Raw genomic sequence first — 20,508 nt, 5'->3', positions numbered from 1 at the left:
GATCTGCTATTTGTTTTTATAGCAAATGCTACAAATTATTCACTGACAGATCTAAATGATATAAGAAGGAAAGCCACATGCAAAAATGTCTTTTGAAAACTCACCACTCATTAGTCTGTAGATAAATGTCCTTTCTATTACTATGCAGTTATTAAATGAACAAAATGGCCTTGCATGTCGGTTTAACTAATGAGACCTATAGTGTTTGATCGTGGACTGGAAATCTGTCATCTTTATGAAGTGAAAGAGTTCTCCATGTCCACACTGCCTCTGGGCCAAGGTAACACAATCCCCAATTTGTGAAGGGCCACTTAGAGAGGATTAACAGCGTCATCAACTAAGCTGAGGAATAAGGGCCCCATGGTGTTCTGATTGAGGGGCCTCATATTATCTGAGAGAGCTCTGTGTAGAACAGATCAGTGGCAATAGGAATTCATACTATGGAAGCCAGTGGTGTAAAGTAACTAAGTGCATTTACTCAAGTACTGTACTTAAAGGTAGAGTAAGTGATATTTTTTGGTTAAAACAAAAAGTATTTTTTTTAAAGGTTAAAGCACTATATTCTGATAGTAATCATTGCTATAGAGTGTTTGTTCAGTAACAGATGTCTCCCTGTCTCTCCAGCTCTTTAATAAACAGAAAATACACTTTCCGGTAGGTGTCAAAATCTCAGCCAATCAGGAGAAAGTACCAATTTTTAAGCTTAATTTTTTATAGTGTTCCAGTTCCAATTTTGCATGCTCACTTCTTAGTGTCATCACTTACAATTTCACTTGTTTAATCTATATCCTGATTGAGTTCTCTATCCTGATTGGATAAAATTGGAAATGAAACTGAAACTGAAACGAAAATGCATTTTCTGTTTTATAAAGAGCTGGAGAGACAAGGAGACTCCTTTTACTGAACAAACACTCTATAGCAATGTGTACTATCAGTATATAGAGCTATTTAACACTTATTTTAACCAAAGAAAATCACTTACCCTACCTTTAAGTACAATTTTGAGGATTTTTTTACTTTACTGGAGTATTTTACTTTTTCAGTACTTTTACTTCTACTCCACTATATCTCAGAGGAAAATGTTGTACTTTTACTCCACTGCAAGTGTTTGAAGACTTTTAGTTACTAGTTACTTTGTAGATTGTGATTATTATTACAAAACATACATTAACCACATCAGCCCCTATATACATTTCGGCCATTTGAAAATAGCAGATCTACAAGCTCACAATGCGACGCATTGTGAGCTTACAGATCTGCCCTCTTCAAAATATTTTGTATACATTTTATACTTTTGATAACGTGTGAAATGGGACATTCTGCATACTGAGTACTTTCTACTTTTGGTACTTTAAGTACATTTTGATACCAACACGTGTGTACTTTTACTCAAATACATTCTGAATTCCGGACTTGGAGACTCCTGTTACTGAACAAACACTCTATAGCAATGACTACTATCAGAATATAGAGCTATTTAACACATTGTGTGCCAGAGGTTTATTAAAATAGGGTACATCTAATGCAGCATATCTTCCATCCACTTACGCTGATATGTTTCGTGCTGTAGAAGCCCCGACGCGGACGTGCATGTAAACAAAGCGTGCGTGCGAGACGGCGGAGGGTCCCGACTAACGGGCTGGAACAATATTTCGAACGCGATCCTCCATTGGAGAGTGATCGCCGATCGAAAACGTCTCACTTCCACCACGTTAAAATGAAATAGGAGATATTAAGCTTTTAGTCAAGGAGTTAACATTGGAGCGGACGACCGGAAGCATTTTTGACATGGATCCACATCCGGCCTCTCCTCCTTAGAGACTCCTTGGATGACTCCTTGGATGGTCCGGACCGTTTATGGCACATAACGCATAGCTTCTCAAAAACGATCCGGACCGTTTGTGGCACTCAATGTGTTAACACTTATTTTAACCAGTGGTGGAAAAAGTACTAAAATTCTTTACTTAAGTAAAAGTACCAATACTGCAATATAAAAATACTCTGTTACAAGTAAAAATCCAAAATTAAAAATGTACTTGAGTAAAAGTACAAAAGTATTGGTATCATAATGTACTTAAAGTACCAAAAGTAAAAGTACTAAATATTTGAAAATAGCCGATCTACAAGCTCACAACGCGTGAGCTTGTAGATCTGCTATTTTCAAATAGCCTATTTATAAAATATAGGGCTAAAGTGGTTAATGTATGTTTTATAATATAATAATTTATATCTGCAAAGTAACTAGTAACTAAAGTTTTCAAATAATTGTAGTGGAATAAAAGTACAATATTTGCCTCTGAGATGTAGTGGAGTAGAAGTAAAAGTACAGAAAATTGGAAATACTCAAGTAAAGTACAAATACCTCAAAATGTTACTTAAGTACAGTACTTGAGTACATGTACTTAGTTACTTTCCACCACTGATTTTAACCAAAGAAAATCACTCACCACTGCCTTTAAGTAAAACATTAGAGTACTTGTTCCACCACTGGTTGTACATCTAGCTGTACACCCCCAGGCTGATAAAAGTCAGGCGGTTTAACTGCTACACTCAATATTGACCCTTGGAATACGGTAAAGGTCAAATATCGATCGACCTTACATGCCTCTATATTGCACTGTCAAGCCTGCTTCATTTATATAAAAAAACACTCATAACGCTGGCGGTCTGGACACTATGCAACACACGTTCCTCAACACACCCCCCCCCCCCCCTCCCTTAGTTTCAAATAAATATGTGTCTCTAAGAATTAACCCTTTAAGACCGAGAACACATCTGTGTAACGACTTTAACCATGATTTTATACTTTGACTATTCAAAAATAGCAGATATACAAGCTCTATATAAGCTATATACCGCGCTAAGAGCTTGTAGATCTGCTATTTTTTGAAAAAATTTGAACATTTGTGCAAACATTTTTAACAAAAAATCTTTGCTTCTGGAGATTCTACAAATGTATTTTTTGAAAAAAAATATGTTGCTATAATATCAGTGGTTATTTTTTCCATGTCAAGGACCCCCACAATTATATGTATTTGGCCGCGGACCCCCATCTCAAAATATGTCGTTCCATGGACCCCCCAGAAGCAAAGATTTGAGTTACAAATGTTCCCTTAAAAAAATAATAATATATATATATATATAATTTATATTCAAAGCTTTGCACACATTTTCACGATTTTTCCAAAAAAGCAGATATACAAGCTCATAGCGTGGCACTCGGTGCCGCGCTATGAGCTTGCCCGCGCTATGAACAGATGCGTTCCCGGTTTTAATGGGTTAATATCCCATGCTGGTAAATGAGGAGTAGTTAGTTCTGTGGTGTGCAATGCCCTGTGGGAGAACTACATTATTTTTATTCAAGGACACTCCCCCATCTTTATGCACCTCGAAGCTGGATTTATGCTTTTGTTGGGTTGGGCCGATATCACAAACACACCAGAACATAGCTGATCTACAAGCTCAGCTTGTAGATGTGACAATTGTCGGTGCGCATGCAACACAGGATATCACTGGGGTAAAGTAACTACATTTACTTAAAGAGGTGGTGCCATGGTTTTGCACTTTTTCTGTTTTTTCATGTGTCTATGAGGTTGATAGAACTTCATTAAGCCCCCTGGTGGTGTTTTTATGGTGTTTTATGTCTTCTCTGACTATTTTGAGTTTCTTCCTGGAGGCTGAAAACCTTGAGGGTCAAACGTGCCAATGGAAAAACAGCGCTTTAATGACACAGTAAAAATATACCCTCCCCCTCATTATCATAACACAACAGGTGTGGGCATGAGGAGGAGGAGGGGACTAGGACAGGTGGGTGGTGCTAAGGTGGTGGAGGAGGTGCTAAGGTGAGAATCAGGTATACTTAATGAACTGGAGGCGTGTCCACATAAAAACATAATTTTAACTATTTCTGTACACTTTTTTGAAACAAATCTTCCTCCTAGTATAACCATAATACCTGATGATTATGTTTTAGGGGGAGAAAAAAAAATCGCGGCACCCCGTCTTTAACAGGGTGGGGCATGCATTCCCTACTTGCATCGTTCCGTAGTAGAGAGGTGCCCAAACGGGCAGAGTGAAAGAACCTCGTCCAGAAAATAACTCTTCAGCCGTTCTAAAAAATCCATTCTAAATATAAATATATAAACTGTGCTGGCAATAATTAACCCTTGACCCTCCCCCCTGCCGGAGGATATGATAGGACTCCATAGTATGTACTAGATTGTGTTGTGGAACTGCGCTCAATCCAATTGAATAATGTAGCATTGTGCCATCCAGAGTCTGTGTTCTCTCTCATGCTCTCTCTCTCATCTGTCTCTCTCTCTTTCTCCGTCTCTCTCTTTCTCCGTCCGTCTCTCTCTCTCTCTCTCTCTCTCTCTCCTCTCTCTCTCTCTCTCTCTCTCTCTCTTCTCTCTCTCTCTCTCTCTCTCTCTCTCTCTCTCTCTCTCTCTCTCCTCTCTCTCTCCTCTCTCTCTCTCTCTCTCTCTCTCTCTCTCTCTCTCTCTCTCTCTCTCTCTCTCTCTCTCTCTCTCTCTCTCTCTCTCTCTCTCTCTCTCTCTCTCTAAAGGTAATCATTACACACAGAGCATATTTCAGATTTCCTTTGGAGGATTTATGAACCATTTAACAATTCAATTCAAACACTTTTATGGCATTGCATTACTAACTATTTATTTCATTTCTCCTTATCCCCCCCCCCTCTCTCTCTCTCTCTCTCTCTCTCTCTCCCCCTCCTCTCTCCTTTGTTCCGTCTCCTTATTGATTAGGTGTTGGCCCTCAGAGAGTTTCATTTCTGTGTGAATCATGACCTCTGGGTGTCTGACATCAACCTCGCCGCCGAGCAGTTAAGACTTTTTTCTACAGCGGCCGTTATATAAAGGAGAGATAAATGAGAATAAACCATATAGTAAGGGTTCAAAGTGTCAGCAGTAATGATGGTGTCAACACATACTGTAAAAAGGAGCAGCCGAGCGTTTTGTTGTTGAGCCCAAGTTGTATCTGTTTTTTTTTATCATAATAAAGTATACTGTATGTTTTTTAATCTTGTCAATGCTTTGAGGATAAAAAGGTCACACACAACAGAGCGGTGTTAAACATCTCTCAGCAATACTTCAAAGCTGAAGAAGAAGTTACAAGAAACTCTTTAACGCATTAAGACCCGGGAAAGCATCTCTGTGTCATTTTTTTATTTATTTGGCTATTCAAAAATAGCAGATCTACAAGCTCATAGCACGGCACCGGAGTGCCGCGCTATGAGCTTGCAGATCTGCTATTTTTTTTTAAAAATCGTGAAAATGTGTGCAAATCTTTGAATATATGTTTTTTTTTAAAGCGAACATTTGTAAAATATGTTGTTCCAGGGACACCTAGAAGCAAAGATTTGAGTTGCAAAAATATATATGTACTCAAATATTTGCACAACCTTTCACAATTCTTCAAAAATAGCAGATCTACAAGCTCATAGCGCGGCACTTGGTGCCGCGCTATGAGCTTGTATATATGCTATTTTTGAATAGCCAAAGAAACCTTAAAATGACACACAGATGCTTTCCCGGTCTTAATGGGTTAAACTTTATTGCAGAACTCACAAGATTTAATTCTTTTTTTCCGTTCCCTTTTTCCGTTTGCTGCAGCGGTCAGCAAAAAATAATAAAGACCCATACCTTCAGCTTCACAACCTTATGAAGCCTCCCTGAATGACTATAGTTCTAGAGTTACTATCCTCGCCCCCCCCACCCCCCCCCCCCCCCCAGAAAAGTAATATCCAAGAAAAAAGGTAATATTGTGAGGTGTCGTCAGTCATGACTCACCGTACATCCACCGCGTCCTCCATGACCGTCATGTCCGTCTTGCACTTGGCCGAGGGGTTGATGGCCAGCTCGGCGGGCGGGATGACGAAGCTCTTGCTCAGCGGCAGCCACATGCCTTCACCCAGGGTGTAGGTGAACCTGAAAATGGAGGACAAGAAGAAGGAACCGATGAAACAAAGGCAGCCACAGGCCTTCACCCAGGGTGTAGGTGAACCTGAACATGGAGGACAAGAAGAAGAACCAATGAAACAAAGGCAGCCACATGCTGCAGCTTGTCAGTCACCGCCTCCCCGCGGTGACTGACAAGCTGCGCGTCCTACGCATAACTCTATGGTCCTACGTTACTGCCTCTGATTGGCGAGCTCCTACATGCTTGCATGACAATCACAACGCGGGGAGGCGGGACATGGGCAGTGGAGCAGAGTGTGAGAGAGGAGCTTAAGTTTTACTAAATTATAAAAAATGTTAAACGGCATCGCCGATCCGCGCGGATTAATGCAGCTTTCTGGCGCGTTAATATTGCTCTTGTTGGTACCTTTGAGAAATCTCTGCAACTTCTAAGCGACGAGCTATTAGCCCGAGACCAGACAGTGGTAGCTGCCAGTACGAGAGAGAGTGTTTTGAGCGACAAGGGACCCTGGATACCGCCTTCCCAAATATAAAAAAGGTAAACAGGGTCCCGAAAGGGGCTACCACATGCCTTCACCCAGGGTGTAGGTGAACCTGAACATGGAGGACAAGAAGAAGGAACCGATGAAACAAAGGAATGACATTAACCAACTGTTATAATCAGTGTTGATTTTCGACCGCAAATTTCGATTTAGTTTTAGTCATAGTCTTTTGAATAAAATTCCATTTAGTTTTAGTCATATTTTAGTCATCTGAAATGTTTTAGTTTTTGTCTAGTTTTAGTCGACTAAATGTCATAAGATTTTAGTCGACTAAAACTACAGTTGATTTAGTCGACTAAAATATATATTTGGTGGTGCCTTGATGGCGTCTTCACACATTGAATGCCAATCGCGTAGATCTACGCGAACCTATTTAAAGCCGCAGCCTGCCAATCGCGTAAATCTACGCGAACCGCCGGTTTGCGTTGATTTCACCCCAGGTGCACTTTCGGATTGTTTTGATCCATTTCCGGTTCCGGTTTGAACACCGGAAACAGAATTATTTGGGATCCGGTTTTGCCGATCGTGTCGGCCCTCGTTCTAATGACGAAACTGAAACTCAATTCTCTCCTTGTAGTTTTTTCTCCTCGCATATCACTGTTTAAACGTAAACCGCTCTAACTACAACCATGGAGCTCCGTTTGACACGTGGTTTTCACTGGTAGATTCAGTGAGATGTCGCCGATGTATACAGACAGTGCACAGCTCAATCTTAAGGATTTTAACAAGGTCTGTGGCGACGTGAAAAAAACTAAAAAAACAACAATAACACGTTGGCACTAGTGAGTACATTATGAGATTAACGTCTGGCATGGAATGTGTTAATGGCTGATTTTACACTTGGTTGCATGCTGAAAATAGCAGATCTACAAGCTCACACCGTGTCACAGCGTGACGTGTTGCAAGCTTGTAGATCTGCTATTTTCAGAGCACAATCAAACATTAAATTAGTTGTCTTTTAGTACTACTGGATCTCTTCTCCACTAGTTCTAGTTCTAGTTTTTATTTGTGACGAAATTGTCAATATATTTAGTCTTAGTTTTAATCATCATAGCTTAGTTTTTATTTAGTTTTTATATAGTTTTCGTCAGTGAAAAAAAGGTAGTCGACCAACATTTTCCGTCATAGTTTTAGTCGACAAAATACACACTGGAAGGAACCAATGAAACAAGGAATGACATTAAACAACTATAATACTGTTCTCAGTAAAAAACAAAGAACAGACCGGTGTCCAAACTGAAAAGACCCCTAAAGGAGTGGGGGCCAAATTATTAATCCATTAAGACCGGGAAACTTTGGTTATTCAAAAATAGCAGATATAGTGCCGCACTATATGAGCTTGTAGATCTGCTATTTATTGTGTTTTAATCATGACCATTTGTGCAAATCTTTGAATACATGTGATTTAAAGCAAACATTTGTAACTCAAATCTTTGCTTCTGGGGATTCTACAAATGTCTTCTAAATCCTTTTTTTTTTTTTTAAATATGTTACTTTTTCATGTCAAGGACCCCCAAAATGATATGAATTTGGCCACGGACCCCCATCTCAAAATATGTTGTTCCAGGGACCAGTGGTGGAAAGTAACTAAGTACATTTACTTAAGTACTGTACTTAAGTACAATGTTGAGGTATTTGTACTTTACTTGAGTATTTCCAATTTCCAATATTTTTACTTCTACTCCACTACATATCAGAGGCAAATATTGTACTTTTACTCCACTACAATTATTTGAAAACTTTAGTTACTAGTTACTTTTCAGATATAAACTATGATATAATGAAACATACATTAACCACTTTAGCCCTATTTTATACATAGGCTATTTGAAAATAGCAGATCTACAAGCTCACAACGCGTCGCATCGCGACGCGTTGTGAGCTTATAGATCGGCTATTTTCAAATATTTAGTACTTTTACTTTTGGTACTTTAAGTACATTTCGATGCCAATACTTTTGTACTTTTACTCAAGTACATTTTTAATTCTGGACTTTTACTTGTAACAGAGTATTTTTTATATTGCAGTATTGGTACTTTTACTTAAGTAAAGAATTTGAGTACTTTTTCCACCACTGCCAGGGACCCATCCAGACACAAACATTTGAGTTAAAAATGTTCGCTTTAAAACATATATATAATATATTCAAAGATGTGCACAAATGTTCACAATAACAAAAAAAATAGCAGATCTACAAGCTCATAGCACTCGTGCCGTGCTATGAGCTCACATTGTCATAGTATTCAGAAGGACTCAAATGCAGGAAAAAGCAGGCAAGAGGCAGAATGAAGTTAACTCAGTCTTTACTTAATTTCCCATAAAACAGAACACAAGTACCAGAGGTACGTCATCAAAATAGCAAAACAAGGCAGGCAAGGGGGCAAGGCAAAAGACTAAATCCAAAGTCTGCTAATCGCTCCATGGACTTGAATACATGCACACACACATGAAACATACAAACACATGCTGGGTGTTCCACACGTGTGGAGAGGACATCGCTTTCTTTTAAAGTCTCTTTTACATTTTTAGAATGTTTGTATCTTTTATAGAATTGAAGTACTTTGCTAGGTGTTTTAATTGTGGTGTTTATGTATGTATTGTCTTGCTGAATGTATGCATTGACCTGAGCAAAACAAATTTCCCTTGTGGATAATAAAGACATCTAATCTAATCTAATCTAATCTAAAAACAGGCCGTCAACTTCTCAGTCCAGGAGCAAAACGGGTAAAAAGGGCGGTGGTTCAGGCTGGAACAGAAGACGGGCATTACTAAAGCAAACTAACACATGATGATGTTGAAGCTCACTGAAATATATATACCCTCAAACTAATTAGAGAAACAGACAGCAGGTGAGTAGCAGAGTAGACAATTAGCGAAGGATGGGCTAATGACTGATTCTTAGGAATGCAAGGACGAACACAAGGGGCAGGTCTAGAGAGGATTCCTGTAGTTTTGTGCCGATACCACATTTCTTCAATTCGATACCGATATTTTTGGGGCCGATTTTCCGATACCGATACCGATACCGGAAACAGAACCAAACCGGAAACAGAACCGGAAATGGTCGTACACCGGAAACGGAAGTACTGGAAATGGAACTGGAAATGGTCGTAAACCGGAAACGAAAGTATATAAAAAAATATCAATATTTTGTTTTAAATATCGATACCAAACGATATTCAGACAATCGATCGATATATCGATACAAGTATCTATATGCACATCACTAGATTCCTGACACATACTGTTATGGTGAACATCAAATACCATACAGGAGTGGTTTTCAACCCTTTTCGCGTCAAGGACCCCCAAATTGACACATATTAGCCCACGGACCCCCATTTGAAAATATATGGCAGGGACTCAACCATTTTGATTTCTTTAGGGTCCCCAATCTACACTGTATCATCAGCATTAGTGTTCATTTAACTCTGAGAGTGTGCAAATGGAACTGAACGGGTCCATTTGGTTCCATTTGTACACTCTCAGGGCCCCATTCTGTGGCAAAAAAATCCCCGTTAAATCGGGATAATGGACCTGCGCCGCCCCAATAGGTTATTCTAGCACCTGCTCTACCCGTCACCATTATGCCGACGCCGTTATTTGCGCATGGAGGTGTGCCCGTGGGCGTGTTGTTGCTATATCCCCCACATTGAAATTCTCAACCCACACATGGGTACGGCTTGGGGAGGGGGGATAGTGGATTCTAAAAGCACCCGCTGGTTTATAAAATCACCCGTCAAGTGCACACAGACACTACAATGGCTTTGTGCGTTGGACCATGAGCCGTGTTGCCAGCCTTGGCGAGAAATAAGCAACCGCAGTCCGCAGGTCTATGAAAACAAAAAGAAGCAACTATAAGGCCACATGAGCACTTCAAACTACTAACTAGAGCTTTCATATCCCCTAAATATTTCAGCCCGGCTCGACTAATAATTGACAAATTAGACCCAGCCCAGCCCGTCAGTCATTTTTCTAATGAAGCCTTATTTCTCATTAAATCTTGGTAATTCGTTAACTCTTCCAACAGTCTATATTTTATTTAAAAAACAGCTTGGAGCAAATAGGGCTATATAGTAGGGGGTACTAAGTGAAAAATCGTTACGCGGCGGATAAAAGCATGACATTTGATACAGATGTCCCTTGGGTCATCCTAAAACATCCTAGAAGGGGTGCCCAAAAAAATCTTAAACAGGAAGTGAGTTATGGACAAAATCCAAAATGGCCACCTAAACTGTTGACCGTTGACTCAAAAGACACCAAAATAATCTCCAAAAAGCATAAAATGTGGCACACATGTCCTTTGGGTCATCCTAAGACATCCTAGAAGGGGAGCCCAAAAAAATCTGAAACAGGAAGTGAGTTATTGACCAAATTGAAAATGGCCGCCTAGTGTTGTCGATTGACTCAAAAGACAACTAAAGAATCTCCAAAAAGTATAAAATGTGTCACACATGTCCCTTGGGTCATCCTAAGACATCCTAGAAGGGGTGCCCAAAAAAGTCTTCAACAGGAAGTGAGTTATTGACTAAATTGAAAATGGCCGCCTACAGTGTTGGCGATTGACTCAAAAAGCCTCTAGAATCTCCAAAAAGTATACAATTTGGCACATATGTCCCTTGGGTCATCCTAACACATCCTAGAAGGGGTGCCAAAAATAATCTGAAACAGGAAGTGAGTTATTGACTAAATTGAAAATGGCCGCCTACAGTGTTGAAAGATGATGCAAGATACCTACAGAATCTCATAAAAGCATGAAATGTGGTACAAATGTCCCTTGGGTGATCTGAACGCATCCTACAAGGGGTGCCCAAAAAGGTTTTAAACAGGAAGTGACCGCCTAAAAGCAGTTGACACAAAAGAAAACATAAGGGGACGTCATAAAAGTGTATAATTTGGTACGTACATTGAGTGCTTCTTAATATATCCTAGAAGGGGTTATTTATTTGTTTGCTTGTTTATTAAACTTTTTAGGAAGGGACCATGTTGAAGAAATTCTAAATGGCTGTTTAAACAGTTGACCATGGCAGTCTGCATATTATGCAGACTCAATACGACAGGTTATGCAGTGCATAACTTGCCGTATTTTGTAGTCTACCTTTTTTTTCATTTCTACATCACTTATTTATTTTACTTTCTGCATAATTGTTTTATTGTACTCTTTGAATCTTCTTTATTTATCTAACTCTCTGCATATTCTCATTTATTTTACTCTGCATCTTATCTTACTCTGCATATTCTTATTTTACTCTCTGCATCTTATTTATTTTGCACTCTACATCTTCTTGCTTGTTTTACACTCTATCTTCTCATGTATTTTCTTCTTGATCATTACTGTTTTTTTGTGATTAGTGTTTAGTAACTACATGTATTCATGTGTGCCATTTCGCAATTACCAGCACATTGGCATAATGCTCTGCAAGGTAACCCAGCATCCCGGCATCTACACTTTCTCGAACAGAAGGGCTCAGCTTTGCAGCCACACTTGAGTTCTCTACAAACTTAAGCAGCCTCTGGCAAGAGTGTCCATAAAGGTGTCCACGAATCAGCGACTTTAATTTATTTGTCAGGAGATGGTAGAGATTGCATAGCTTTCAGGCTTCTGGACCAAATGCTAGATTGGCTGCTCGATTTGAATATTGTAGCAGTGCAGCCCGTGTGGGAGGAGTGTTTTCCATTGAGAGACTATTCAAACTTTTTTTGGCACCCCTTAGGATGCATTCAGATCACCCAAGGGACATTTGTACCAAATTTCATGCTTTTATGAGATTATTTTTTATGAGTGTCTTTTGCATCATCTGTCAAGACTGTACACAGCCATTTTCAATTTAGTCAATAACTCACTTCCTGTTTCAGATAATTTCAGGCACCCCTTCTAGGATGTCTTAGGATGACCCAAGGGACATGTATGCCATTATGAGATTCTTTAGTTGTCTTTTGAGTCAATCGACAACACTGTAGGCGGCCATTTTCAATTTTGTCAATAACTCAGTTCCTGCTTAAGATTTCTTTGGGCACCCCTTCTAGGATGTCTTAGGATGACCAAAAAGACATGTGTGCCAAATTGTATGCTTTTATGAGATTCTTTAGTTGTCTTTTGAGTCAATCGACAACACTAGGCGGCCATTTTCAATTTAGTCAATAACTCACTTCCTGTTTCAGATTCCTTTGGGCACCCCTTCTAGGATGTCTTAGGATGACCCAAGGGACATATGTGCCAAATTTTATGCTTTTTGGAGATTCTTTTGGTGTCTTTTGAGTCAACGGTCAACAGTTTAGGTGGCCATTTTGAATTTTGTCCATAAGTCACTTCCTGTTTAAGATTTTTTTGGGCACCCCTTCTAGGATGTTTTAGGATGACCCAAGGGACATCTGTATCAAATTTCATGCTTTTATCCGCCGCGTAACGATTTGGCCATTTTTTGTGCTTAGTACCCCCTACTAATATAAATATATACACTGCCCCATAACCATTTTAAAAATGATTATGGTATATGTTTCATAGAATAACCGTAATCATTTTTGCAATGAGAAATCACATCCAATGTTACCTTCTAGGCTACTGCCCGGCCCGCTGCCTGTGGTCTCATCTGAAGAAATAATCCAACATTTACTTTGAGGTGAAAAAGACATGAAGAAAGCTCAATAGTGAAGATGTCATGTTATGGTTTAAACTTTAAAGGGGGCTCGATCTTCTGCTGCGTCATGACAAGACAGCTGAGTGATTTGACCTATATTGCGTTGAGCTGCCCTGTTGATTAATTATTTGGCATCAGCTGTGCAAGAATATATAACTATTTTAAATGGCTTTCATATACTCTTGGGGATCTGACTAATATGACAAGTTGCTTATTGTGAACACAATAGCCTACGCTACAAATTAATTAATATGTGAATTTATTTGGATGTAAAAAAAACGTAGACCCGGTGCCGCCGGTGCCGACGGGCCGGGTCGGGTCCCGTTGGGTTTGGGCTAAAATCTTAAGCACTTACATTTTTTATAAGATGATCGGATCATAGTGTGATTTTCATTTTGGCTGCTGTCTCATTAAACCCATGCTGCGGTTGAATATTATATTATAGCCTATATTATATATATTAGCCTATATTATTATTATATTCCCCGCGTAAACGCTACGTTCATGACCCCCCAAAATAACCATATTTGAACTGGGGACCCCCCCATTTTGTTTGACTCGGTTCCACAGATAAATATTGTGAAAATAGCAGATCTACAAGCTCGCCAGGCGTTGGGTGCTCCATTGTGGTCTCGACCCACAGGTTGAGAACCACTGCATTAAAAGCTCCAAGCAAGTTACATGTCTAGTATGTTGTTTACCACGTAATGTAATATTTTTGGTTTAGTGTTAGGCTTCTCCCTGGCGCGCGCGCCTCATTGCATGCTGTCCAAAATAACAGATCTGTAAGCTGTCGACAGACATGACGCAGCGCCGTTGATAGCTTGGATGTCTGTTATTTTGGGTATAGGCGACGCACATACGCATCGCAGCAATGTGTCTGGGTTTGAGAGGCTTTGATTGATGTAAACTTAAAGTTTAGCTCTGTTCGGGATTACTGAACAAAGGTGGATGATGAAAGATAACGGGGACAATATGGATGTAAGTTAAAGGGATACTTCACTTTCGGGCCGGGGAAACATTTAAAAAATATATTAAAAATAAATGAAAAAAGTAATGGAAAATTCATGGCCCCCTCACGCATTAGAGTGTCCTACTAATGTGTGAGGGGGCCTTTATTTTGCCATAACTTCTTTCATTTTTTTTTATATATATTTTTAATGTTTATTTTATGTGAAAGTGAAGTATCGCTTTAACTTTAACTGCGTCACTTCAGAGGAAACTATGGAGCAACTTCAGAGATGTTTACACACACCTGGAATCCATTAGAACGGTGGAAATAGAACGATAACAGCCAACGTGAGTACATAGGCTATAGACCTTTCCTAAAACTGTCCAATTTATTATACCCATGTGCTACTGTTTGTCTGTGTACCACGTAGGAGGTTGTCGCAACATGATGTAATTAATTATTTGGGAGCAGCCGGTGTGTACCAATAGTATACATATTTTAAATGGCTTTCATATACTATTCCGGATCTGACTAATATGACAAGCTTATTGTGAACACAATAGGCTACAAATTAATATAAAAATGTATTTGGATAAAATAAAAAAAAAGAAGGAAAACAAGCCCAATGTGGCTTATAATAATCAGACCAGGCAACAGTGCAGACAGGTAGATAGGCTAGAGCATATATTGGATCGGGATGACGGCTAGCGCAGTCTTCTCTTAAAGGCAATGGCTTCTGGCATGGTGATTGGTTTTATCATTGTAACGCCCAAACCACACCTATGCATAATGTAACGGGTAGCTCAGGTGTTTGGCGGGTGAGGGGGGTGCCATAGAATACAGAATTTTGCGGGGAAACGCCTCTTGCCTAGTCCGAAATCCCTAATTAGTGGTTAGTTCAAATTTCCCTTGGAATAGGGCCCTCAGAGTTACAGACACATAAGGATCAATTTGGTTCCTAACTATTAATTTGGCTGGGGACCCCCTGGAACCCCCTCAAGGACCACTGGTGGTCCCCGGACCACTGGTTGAGAACCACTGCCATACAGCACTGTATGGATTTATTATGATACAGTCATATTTTGTGGACTAAACAATGAAAGTCAAATAGCTATACAGATTAAAAAAGCCTGTAATTTTATCCTACAGTACGGACGGTGAAGTTATGTTGCACATAATGAATTTGCACTTGAATGCAGCCCTATACGTCATACTTTCGTACGACAAAACAGCCTTTATTTTGTTATGTTCGAAGAGGATTAACCAATTAAGACCGGGAACGCATCTGTGTATTTTTTAAGATATCTTTGGCTATTCAAAAATAGCAGATATACAAGCTCATAGCGCGGCACCGAGTGCCGCGCTATGAGCTTGTAGATCTGCAATTTTTTGAAAAATCATGAAAAATGTGTGCAAATCTTTGGATGTATGTATTTTTTAAAGCGAACATTTGTAAGTCAAATCTTTGCTACTGGGGGGATTCTACAAATGTCTTCTAAATCCTAACATTTAAAAAAAAAAAACATATTTGCTATAATATAAAAACATTTTGTTCCAGGGACCCCCAGAAGTTGTAAGAGAGTCAAAAATGTTCGCTTTAAAAAAATATATATTCAAGGATTTGCACAAATTTTCACGATTTTTCAAAAATGGCAGATTTGCAAGCTCATGCGAGCTTGCAGATCTGCTATTTTTGAATAGCCAAAAGAAATTTTACAATGACAGAGATGCGTTCCCGGTCTTAAAGGGTTAATACAATGAATGCTAGCTAAAGCTGGTATCTTTTTGGTGGAGAGGTTGTAACAGGTTATCAAACGCATGCTAAATTGCTCGGCTCGCTGTGCACCGGCACGGCGAAGAAGAGGAAGAAGAGAAACCTCCCTGGAAGAGGAGCCATCCCCGCATGTCAAACACAAAGATGCAAAAACACTGAAGCTGCGGGACGGGACGGGAGGTGCTTGATAGAATTCACAGCAAAAGGAGAGAGAGAGAGGAGACACTGGAGTTTATCTGAGGCTGAAGACAAAAGGGTGAGAGCAGCCACGCCTGTGCCGTCAGAACATATACACCTCCACTCTGGAAACGACCCGCCTGAGGAGCTCTATAATAGGGCTTGATAAATCACTTTCTTCTGTTAAATCCCTTCTTAAAACTTTTATCAACGACGTTTTTGAAACTTTATTTGATTCCCCTAATGGGTGTTTTCTTCTCACTGCACTTTGTTGTATGCATGATATTGTGTTTTTCTCTGTTTTATGTAAAGCACTTACATACTGATATAGTGCTTTATAAATAAAGTTTATTCCGAGGCCGGCCTCTTCCATGTGGGACCAGAGACAAGCGGGCGTGGCTGGACGACACTGAGCTGGACATATGACGACGATACACACAATAATTATTATTAATTACAATACACTAACTTCTATCCTCTCATCCGCCACTCACGCCTTAGTCCCGCCTCCGAGCGAGGAGGTGAGGGTAAGATGCGAGTTGGGCAGGTCACTTTAACCACTGCTCCACCCTAACTCCGCCTACTAACTTCCACGTTCTGAGCCAACTCCCTCCCCACACTGTCGGGGAATCCCAGCGGATTGTACAGTAAATGATAAACACATTATCACCCGGCAAGTAGCCTCGATCTCCAGGCTTTTATTTTCCTTCGCGTTTTGCTCAAAAAATAAGAGCCTGGACTAAGCTGTTGAAATTTCTGGCATAGGAAGTGGGAGTCAACCTTTCATTTCCCCAACCAACCAGAGTGCAGTGGGCGTTGCTCCAAACGTCGTGACGTCAGGGCTCTCAATGCTGCACATTGGAGGAGGAGGAGGAGGGGCGCGGGGCGGGGCGGGCGCAGAGATCGGTGAACCAATGGGAGCGCACGGTTGTTTTCATCTGAGATTTTGAATCCGCCCTCTATGCCAGATATCAGACGCGCTGGGGCAGGCTAAAGTATGCCTGCCCTTGGTTTGTATAAGCTTGGGAGACGCAGAATGCCCCGGGTGACAATCTATATGCAGTGGTGGAAAGTAACTAAGTACATTTACTGAAGTACTGCACTTAACTACAATTTTGAGGTATTTGTACTTTACTTGAGTATTTACAATTTCCAATACTTTTACTTCTACTCCACTACATCTCAGAGGAAGATATTGTACTTTTACTCCACTACAATTATTTGAACACTTTAGTTATTATGATATTATGAAACATACATTAACCACTTTAACCCTATTCTATACCTAGGGTATTTGAAAATAGCCGATCTACAAGCTTGTGAGCTTGTAGATCTGCTATTTTCAAATATTTTAGTACTTTTACTTTTGGTACTTTAAGTACATTTTTGGTACCAATACTTTTGTACTTTTACTCAAGTAAATGTTGAATTCCGGACTTTTACTTGTAACAGAGTACTTCTGCATTGCAGTATTGATACTTTTACTTAAGTAAAACATTTGAGTACTTTTTCCACCACTGTCTATGTGTAACAGTATTAGAATAATGAGCTTTGGAGCTGTTTGCATTGTGGTAAAGAGTTTAGCTGCTGATGAATGGGCGGGTATTCACAATTATAGTGTGATCCACTCTAGAGGGAAAAGAGGGCAACAGATCTACAAACAAACAAAAAATGTCTGGCACAAGGACTTTAAAAGAGTTATTTGTGATTCAACGCACATCGATCTTTAAAGACTTTGCCAAGGATGTGTCATACTTTAAACAGTCTTTAAACTAGACGGTATATATAGCCTTATTAACATCAAATGCATTATTAGCACTAATGAATTATGCATGCCATGCTTGTAGCACAAACCGACGGCATGTGTTGATTAAATGGTTAACGAGCATTTTTCTGCAGACTTAACACATTTCCGCATTTCACATTGTTCCAATTTGCATTTAATAATAAAATGCTAACTTAGCATAAGGGAAAGGCCACTGGATCATGGTGGAAAGCATTACCAGTCACTTAACATCAGAATGATTAAAGCGCTGTAGAGGAAAAAAAGGCGAAGCTTAATTACGTCCGTCCAATTACCTCCCTTGTTTCCAATCTGGAGTATTCTATGAATCAAACTCCCACTGTCCTTTTTTCATTTAATATAATGCATTGGATTCATCCGAGCGATAATGGCCCAGTAAGTCCATTAAAACTTTATTAATCCTGTATTATTTGTCAGAAAGCCATTGCCGCTGGTCTCACCAAAGTCAGTGCTGGCTCTTATGCAGTGCTGTAAAGTAACTGAGTACATTTACTCGAGTACTGTACGTGAGGTAGACTTTTTGAGGTATTGTTTTTTACTTTACTGGAGTATTTCCAATTTTCTGTACTTTTACTTCTACTCGACTACATCTCCAAGTCAAAATATTGTACTTTTACTCCACTACAATTATTTGAAAACTTTAGTTACTAGTTACTTTGTAGATTTGGATTATTATTATTACAAAACATACATTAACCACTTCAGCCCTATATATACATTTTGTCGATTTGAAAACAGCCGATCTGCAAGCTCACAATGTCGTATCGCGACACATTGTGAGCTTGTAGATCTGCTATTTCCAAAACATTTGAAAACTTATGAAATGGGACATTCTGCATAATGAGTACTTTCTACTTTTGGTACTTTAAGTACATTTTGATACCAATACTGTTGTACTTTTACTCAAGTTGGGGGGCGGCCATAGCTGAGTGGTTAGTGAGCCCGCGTAGGGAGCCAGAGGCCCTGGTTGCCCCAGGTTCGATTCCAGGCCACGCCAGCATATGTGTCGATGAAATGAAATGTGTCCCTGAGCAAGACTCTTAACCCCTAATTGCTCACAGGTTCTCATTGGAAACAAGACCGCAAGGACTTTCATGAACGACCTGTTAACACATTGACCGCCGGGCCCGTAGTTCTACGGGCCGTTAAATCCAACGGTTAAGCGCCGATCCCGTAGCCTACGGGCTGTGGTGCTTTTTCCTTTTTTTCGATTTTTTTTTGTTTTTTCAATTTTCTAGGGGGACCATTTTCAGTGTAACACCACCCGAAGTCGACCGGAAGTGCGATCCCGTTTTTTGTTTCCCGTCTGCCTCCATTCTAAGTCGTACACAAAAAGCCCTGTAAACCTATGTAGTTTTTCATCCTCGCATTTCCCATGTTAACATAAACGGTCAGAACTCAAACATGGCGGCTCCGTTTGACACGTGGTTTGGACTGGTACACGCAGGGAGATGTCGCCGATGTAAACAGACCGTGTACGGCTCAATCTTAAGGATTTTAACAAGATCTATGGCGACGTGAAAAAAACAAAAAACAACAATAAAACGTTGGCACTGGTGAGTACATTATGAGATTAACCTCTGGCGGTCAATGTGTTAAAAGGAATTATCCTTAAGTAAAATTTTCATTCTGGACATTTACTTAACGTAACGGAGTATTTCTACATTGCAGTATTGATACTTTTACTTAAGTAGAACATTTGAGTACTTTTCCACCACTGCTTGGATGAAATACGATATATGATTATATATATATATACACACACACACACACACACACACACACACACACACACACACACACACACACACACACACACACACACACACACACACACACACACACACACACACACACACACACACACACACACACACACACACACACACACACACACATGGAAACATGTTGACAGTACTCAGGTGTATCTCCTGGAATGCTGATAATATGCAAATGACAATCTGATTGCAACAACAGTAGCTTCCTCCTCAAGCAGATCCAACTTGCAAGTTTTCATTCCATCGTTTTGGCTTCCTTTTGTGTTTGTTTAGCATTTTTTTTTAATGTAAACTGGACTTCTCTCTGCATGAGTGTCATTTTAATTGCCTCACTTGCCTTTATGTTTAATGGTAATATTTGCTTGAGCAAATAAGCTAATGGCTGCGGCCGCGCGAACGCTCATTGATATTCAAGGCGCGTGCCAACGCTCGGCACGGCCGACGCAGCCGTTTGGCAAAGTTCAAAGCGAAAGCCTGAAACATTTAAATTAGGACGGATAGCTGTGTGGGAGCCGCTCGAGGACAAAAGCTACTTTAATGGCACGGCTGGACGCCACATGGAGACCAGGTTCCCTACAGAAGGCTTTTAATGCATTAAAACCTGAGTCCCATTCTAAAAAAAATGACTACTAATTGCGAACGCGGAAGGAGGCGCGGCGAAGCCGCGCCTCCGAACAAGTGGAGCTTACTATGTAACTCTGCCTGGGCTGTGTGTCTCTCTCTCTGTCCGTCTGTGTTCACCTCTCATTGGCTGCATGCACCCATGTGACTCACATGCGTGCACTGCCTGTAAGCAGCCACCGAGTGCGCCAGAGTGCACAGCCTGCCCCCCCCCACACACACACACACACACACACACACACACACACACACACAGTCAATGTTCTCTCTCCATCACTGTGAAATA

General features: G+C 40.2%; 1 protein-coding gene across 1 annotated transcript in view; it reads right to left on the bottom strand.

Moving 5' to 3' along the window:
• astn1 (astrotactin 1) overlaps nt 1-20,508 on the bottom strand; it is a gene marked incomplete at both ends in the record, with an annotated part of 727,677 nt that overhangs the window by 456,648 nt on the left and 250,521 nt on the right. The window contains one exon of the mRNA XM_080440454.1: nt 5,808-5,945. Coding sequence (XP_080296580.1) covers nt 5,808-5,945 — 138 coding nt within the window. The remainder of the gene's footprint in view (nt 1-5,807; nt 5,946-20,508) is intronic.

This window comes from Gymnoscopelus braueri (genome assembly GCF_963280865.1).
Source record: "Gymnoscopelus braueri genome assembly, chromosome: 10".
Classification (NCBI taxonomy): Eukaryota; Metazoa; Chordata; class Actinopteri; order Myctophiformes; family Myctophidae; genus Gymnoscopelus; species Gymnoscopelus braueri.
This window is presented reverse-complemented; position numbering and strand designations above follow the sequence as displayed.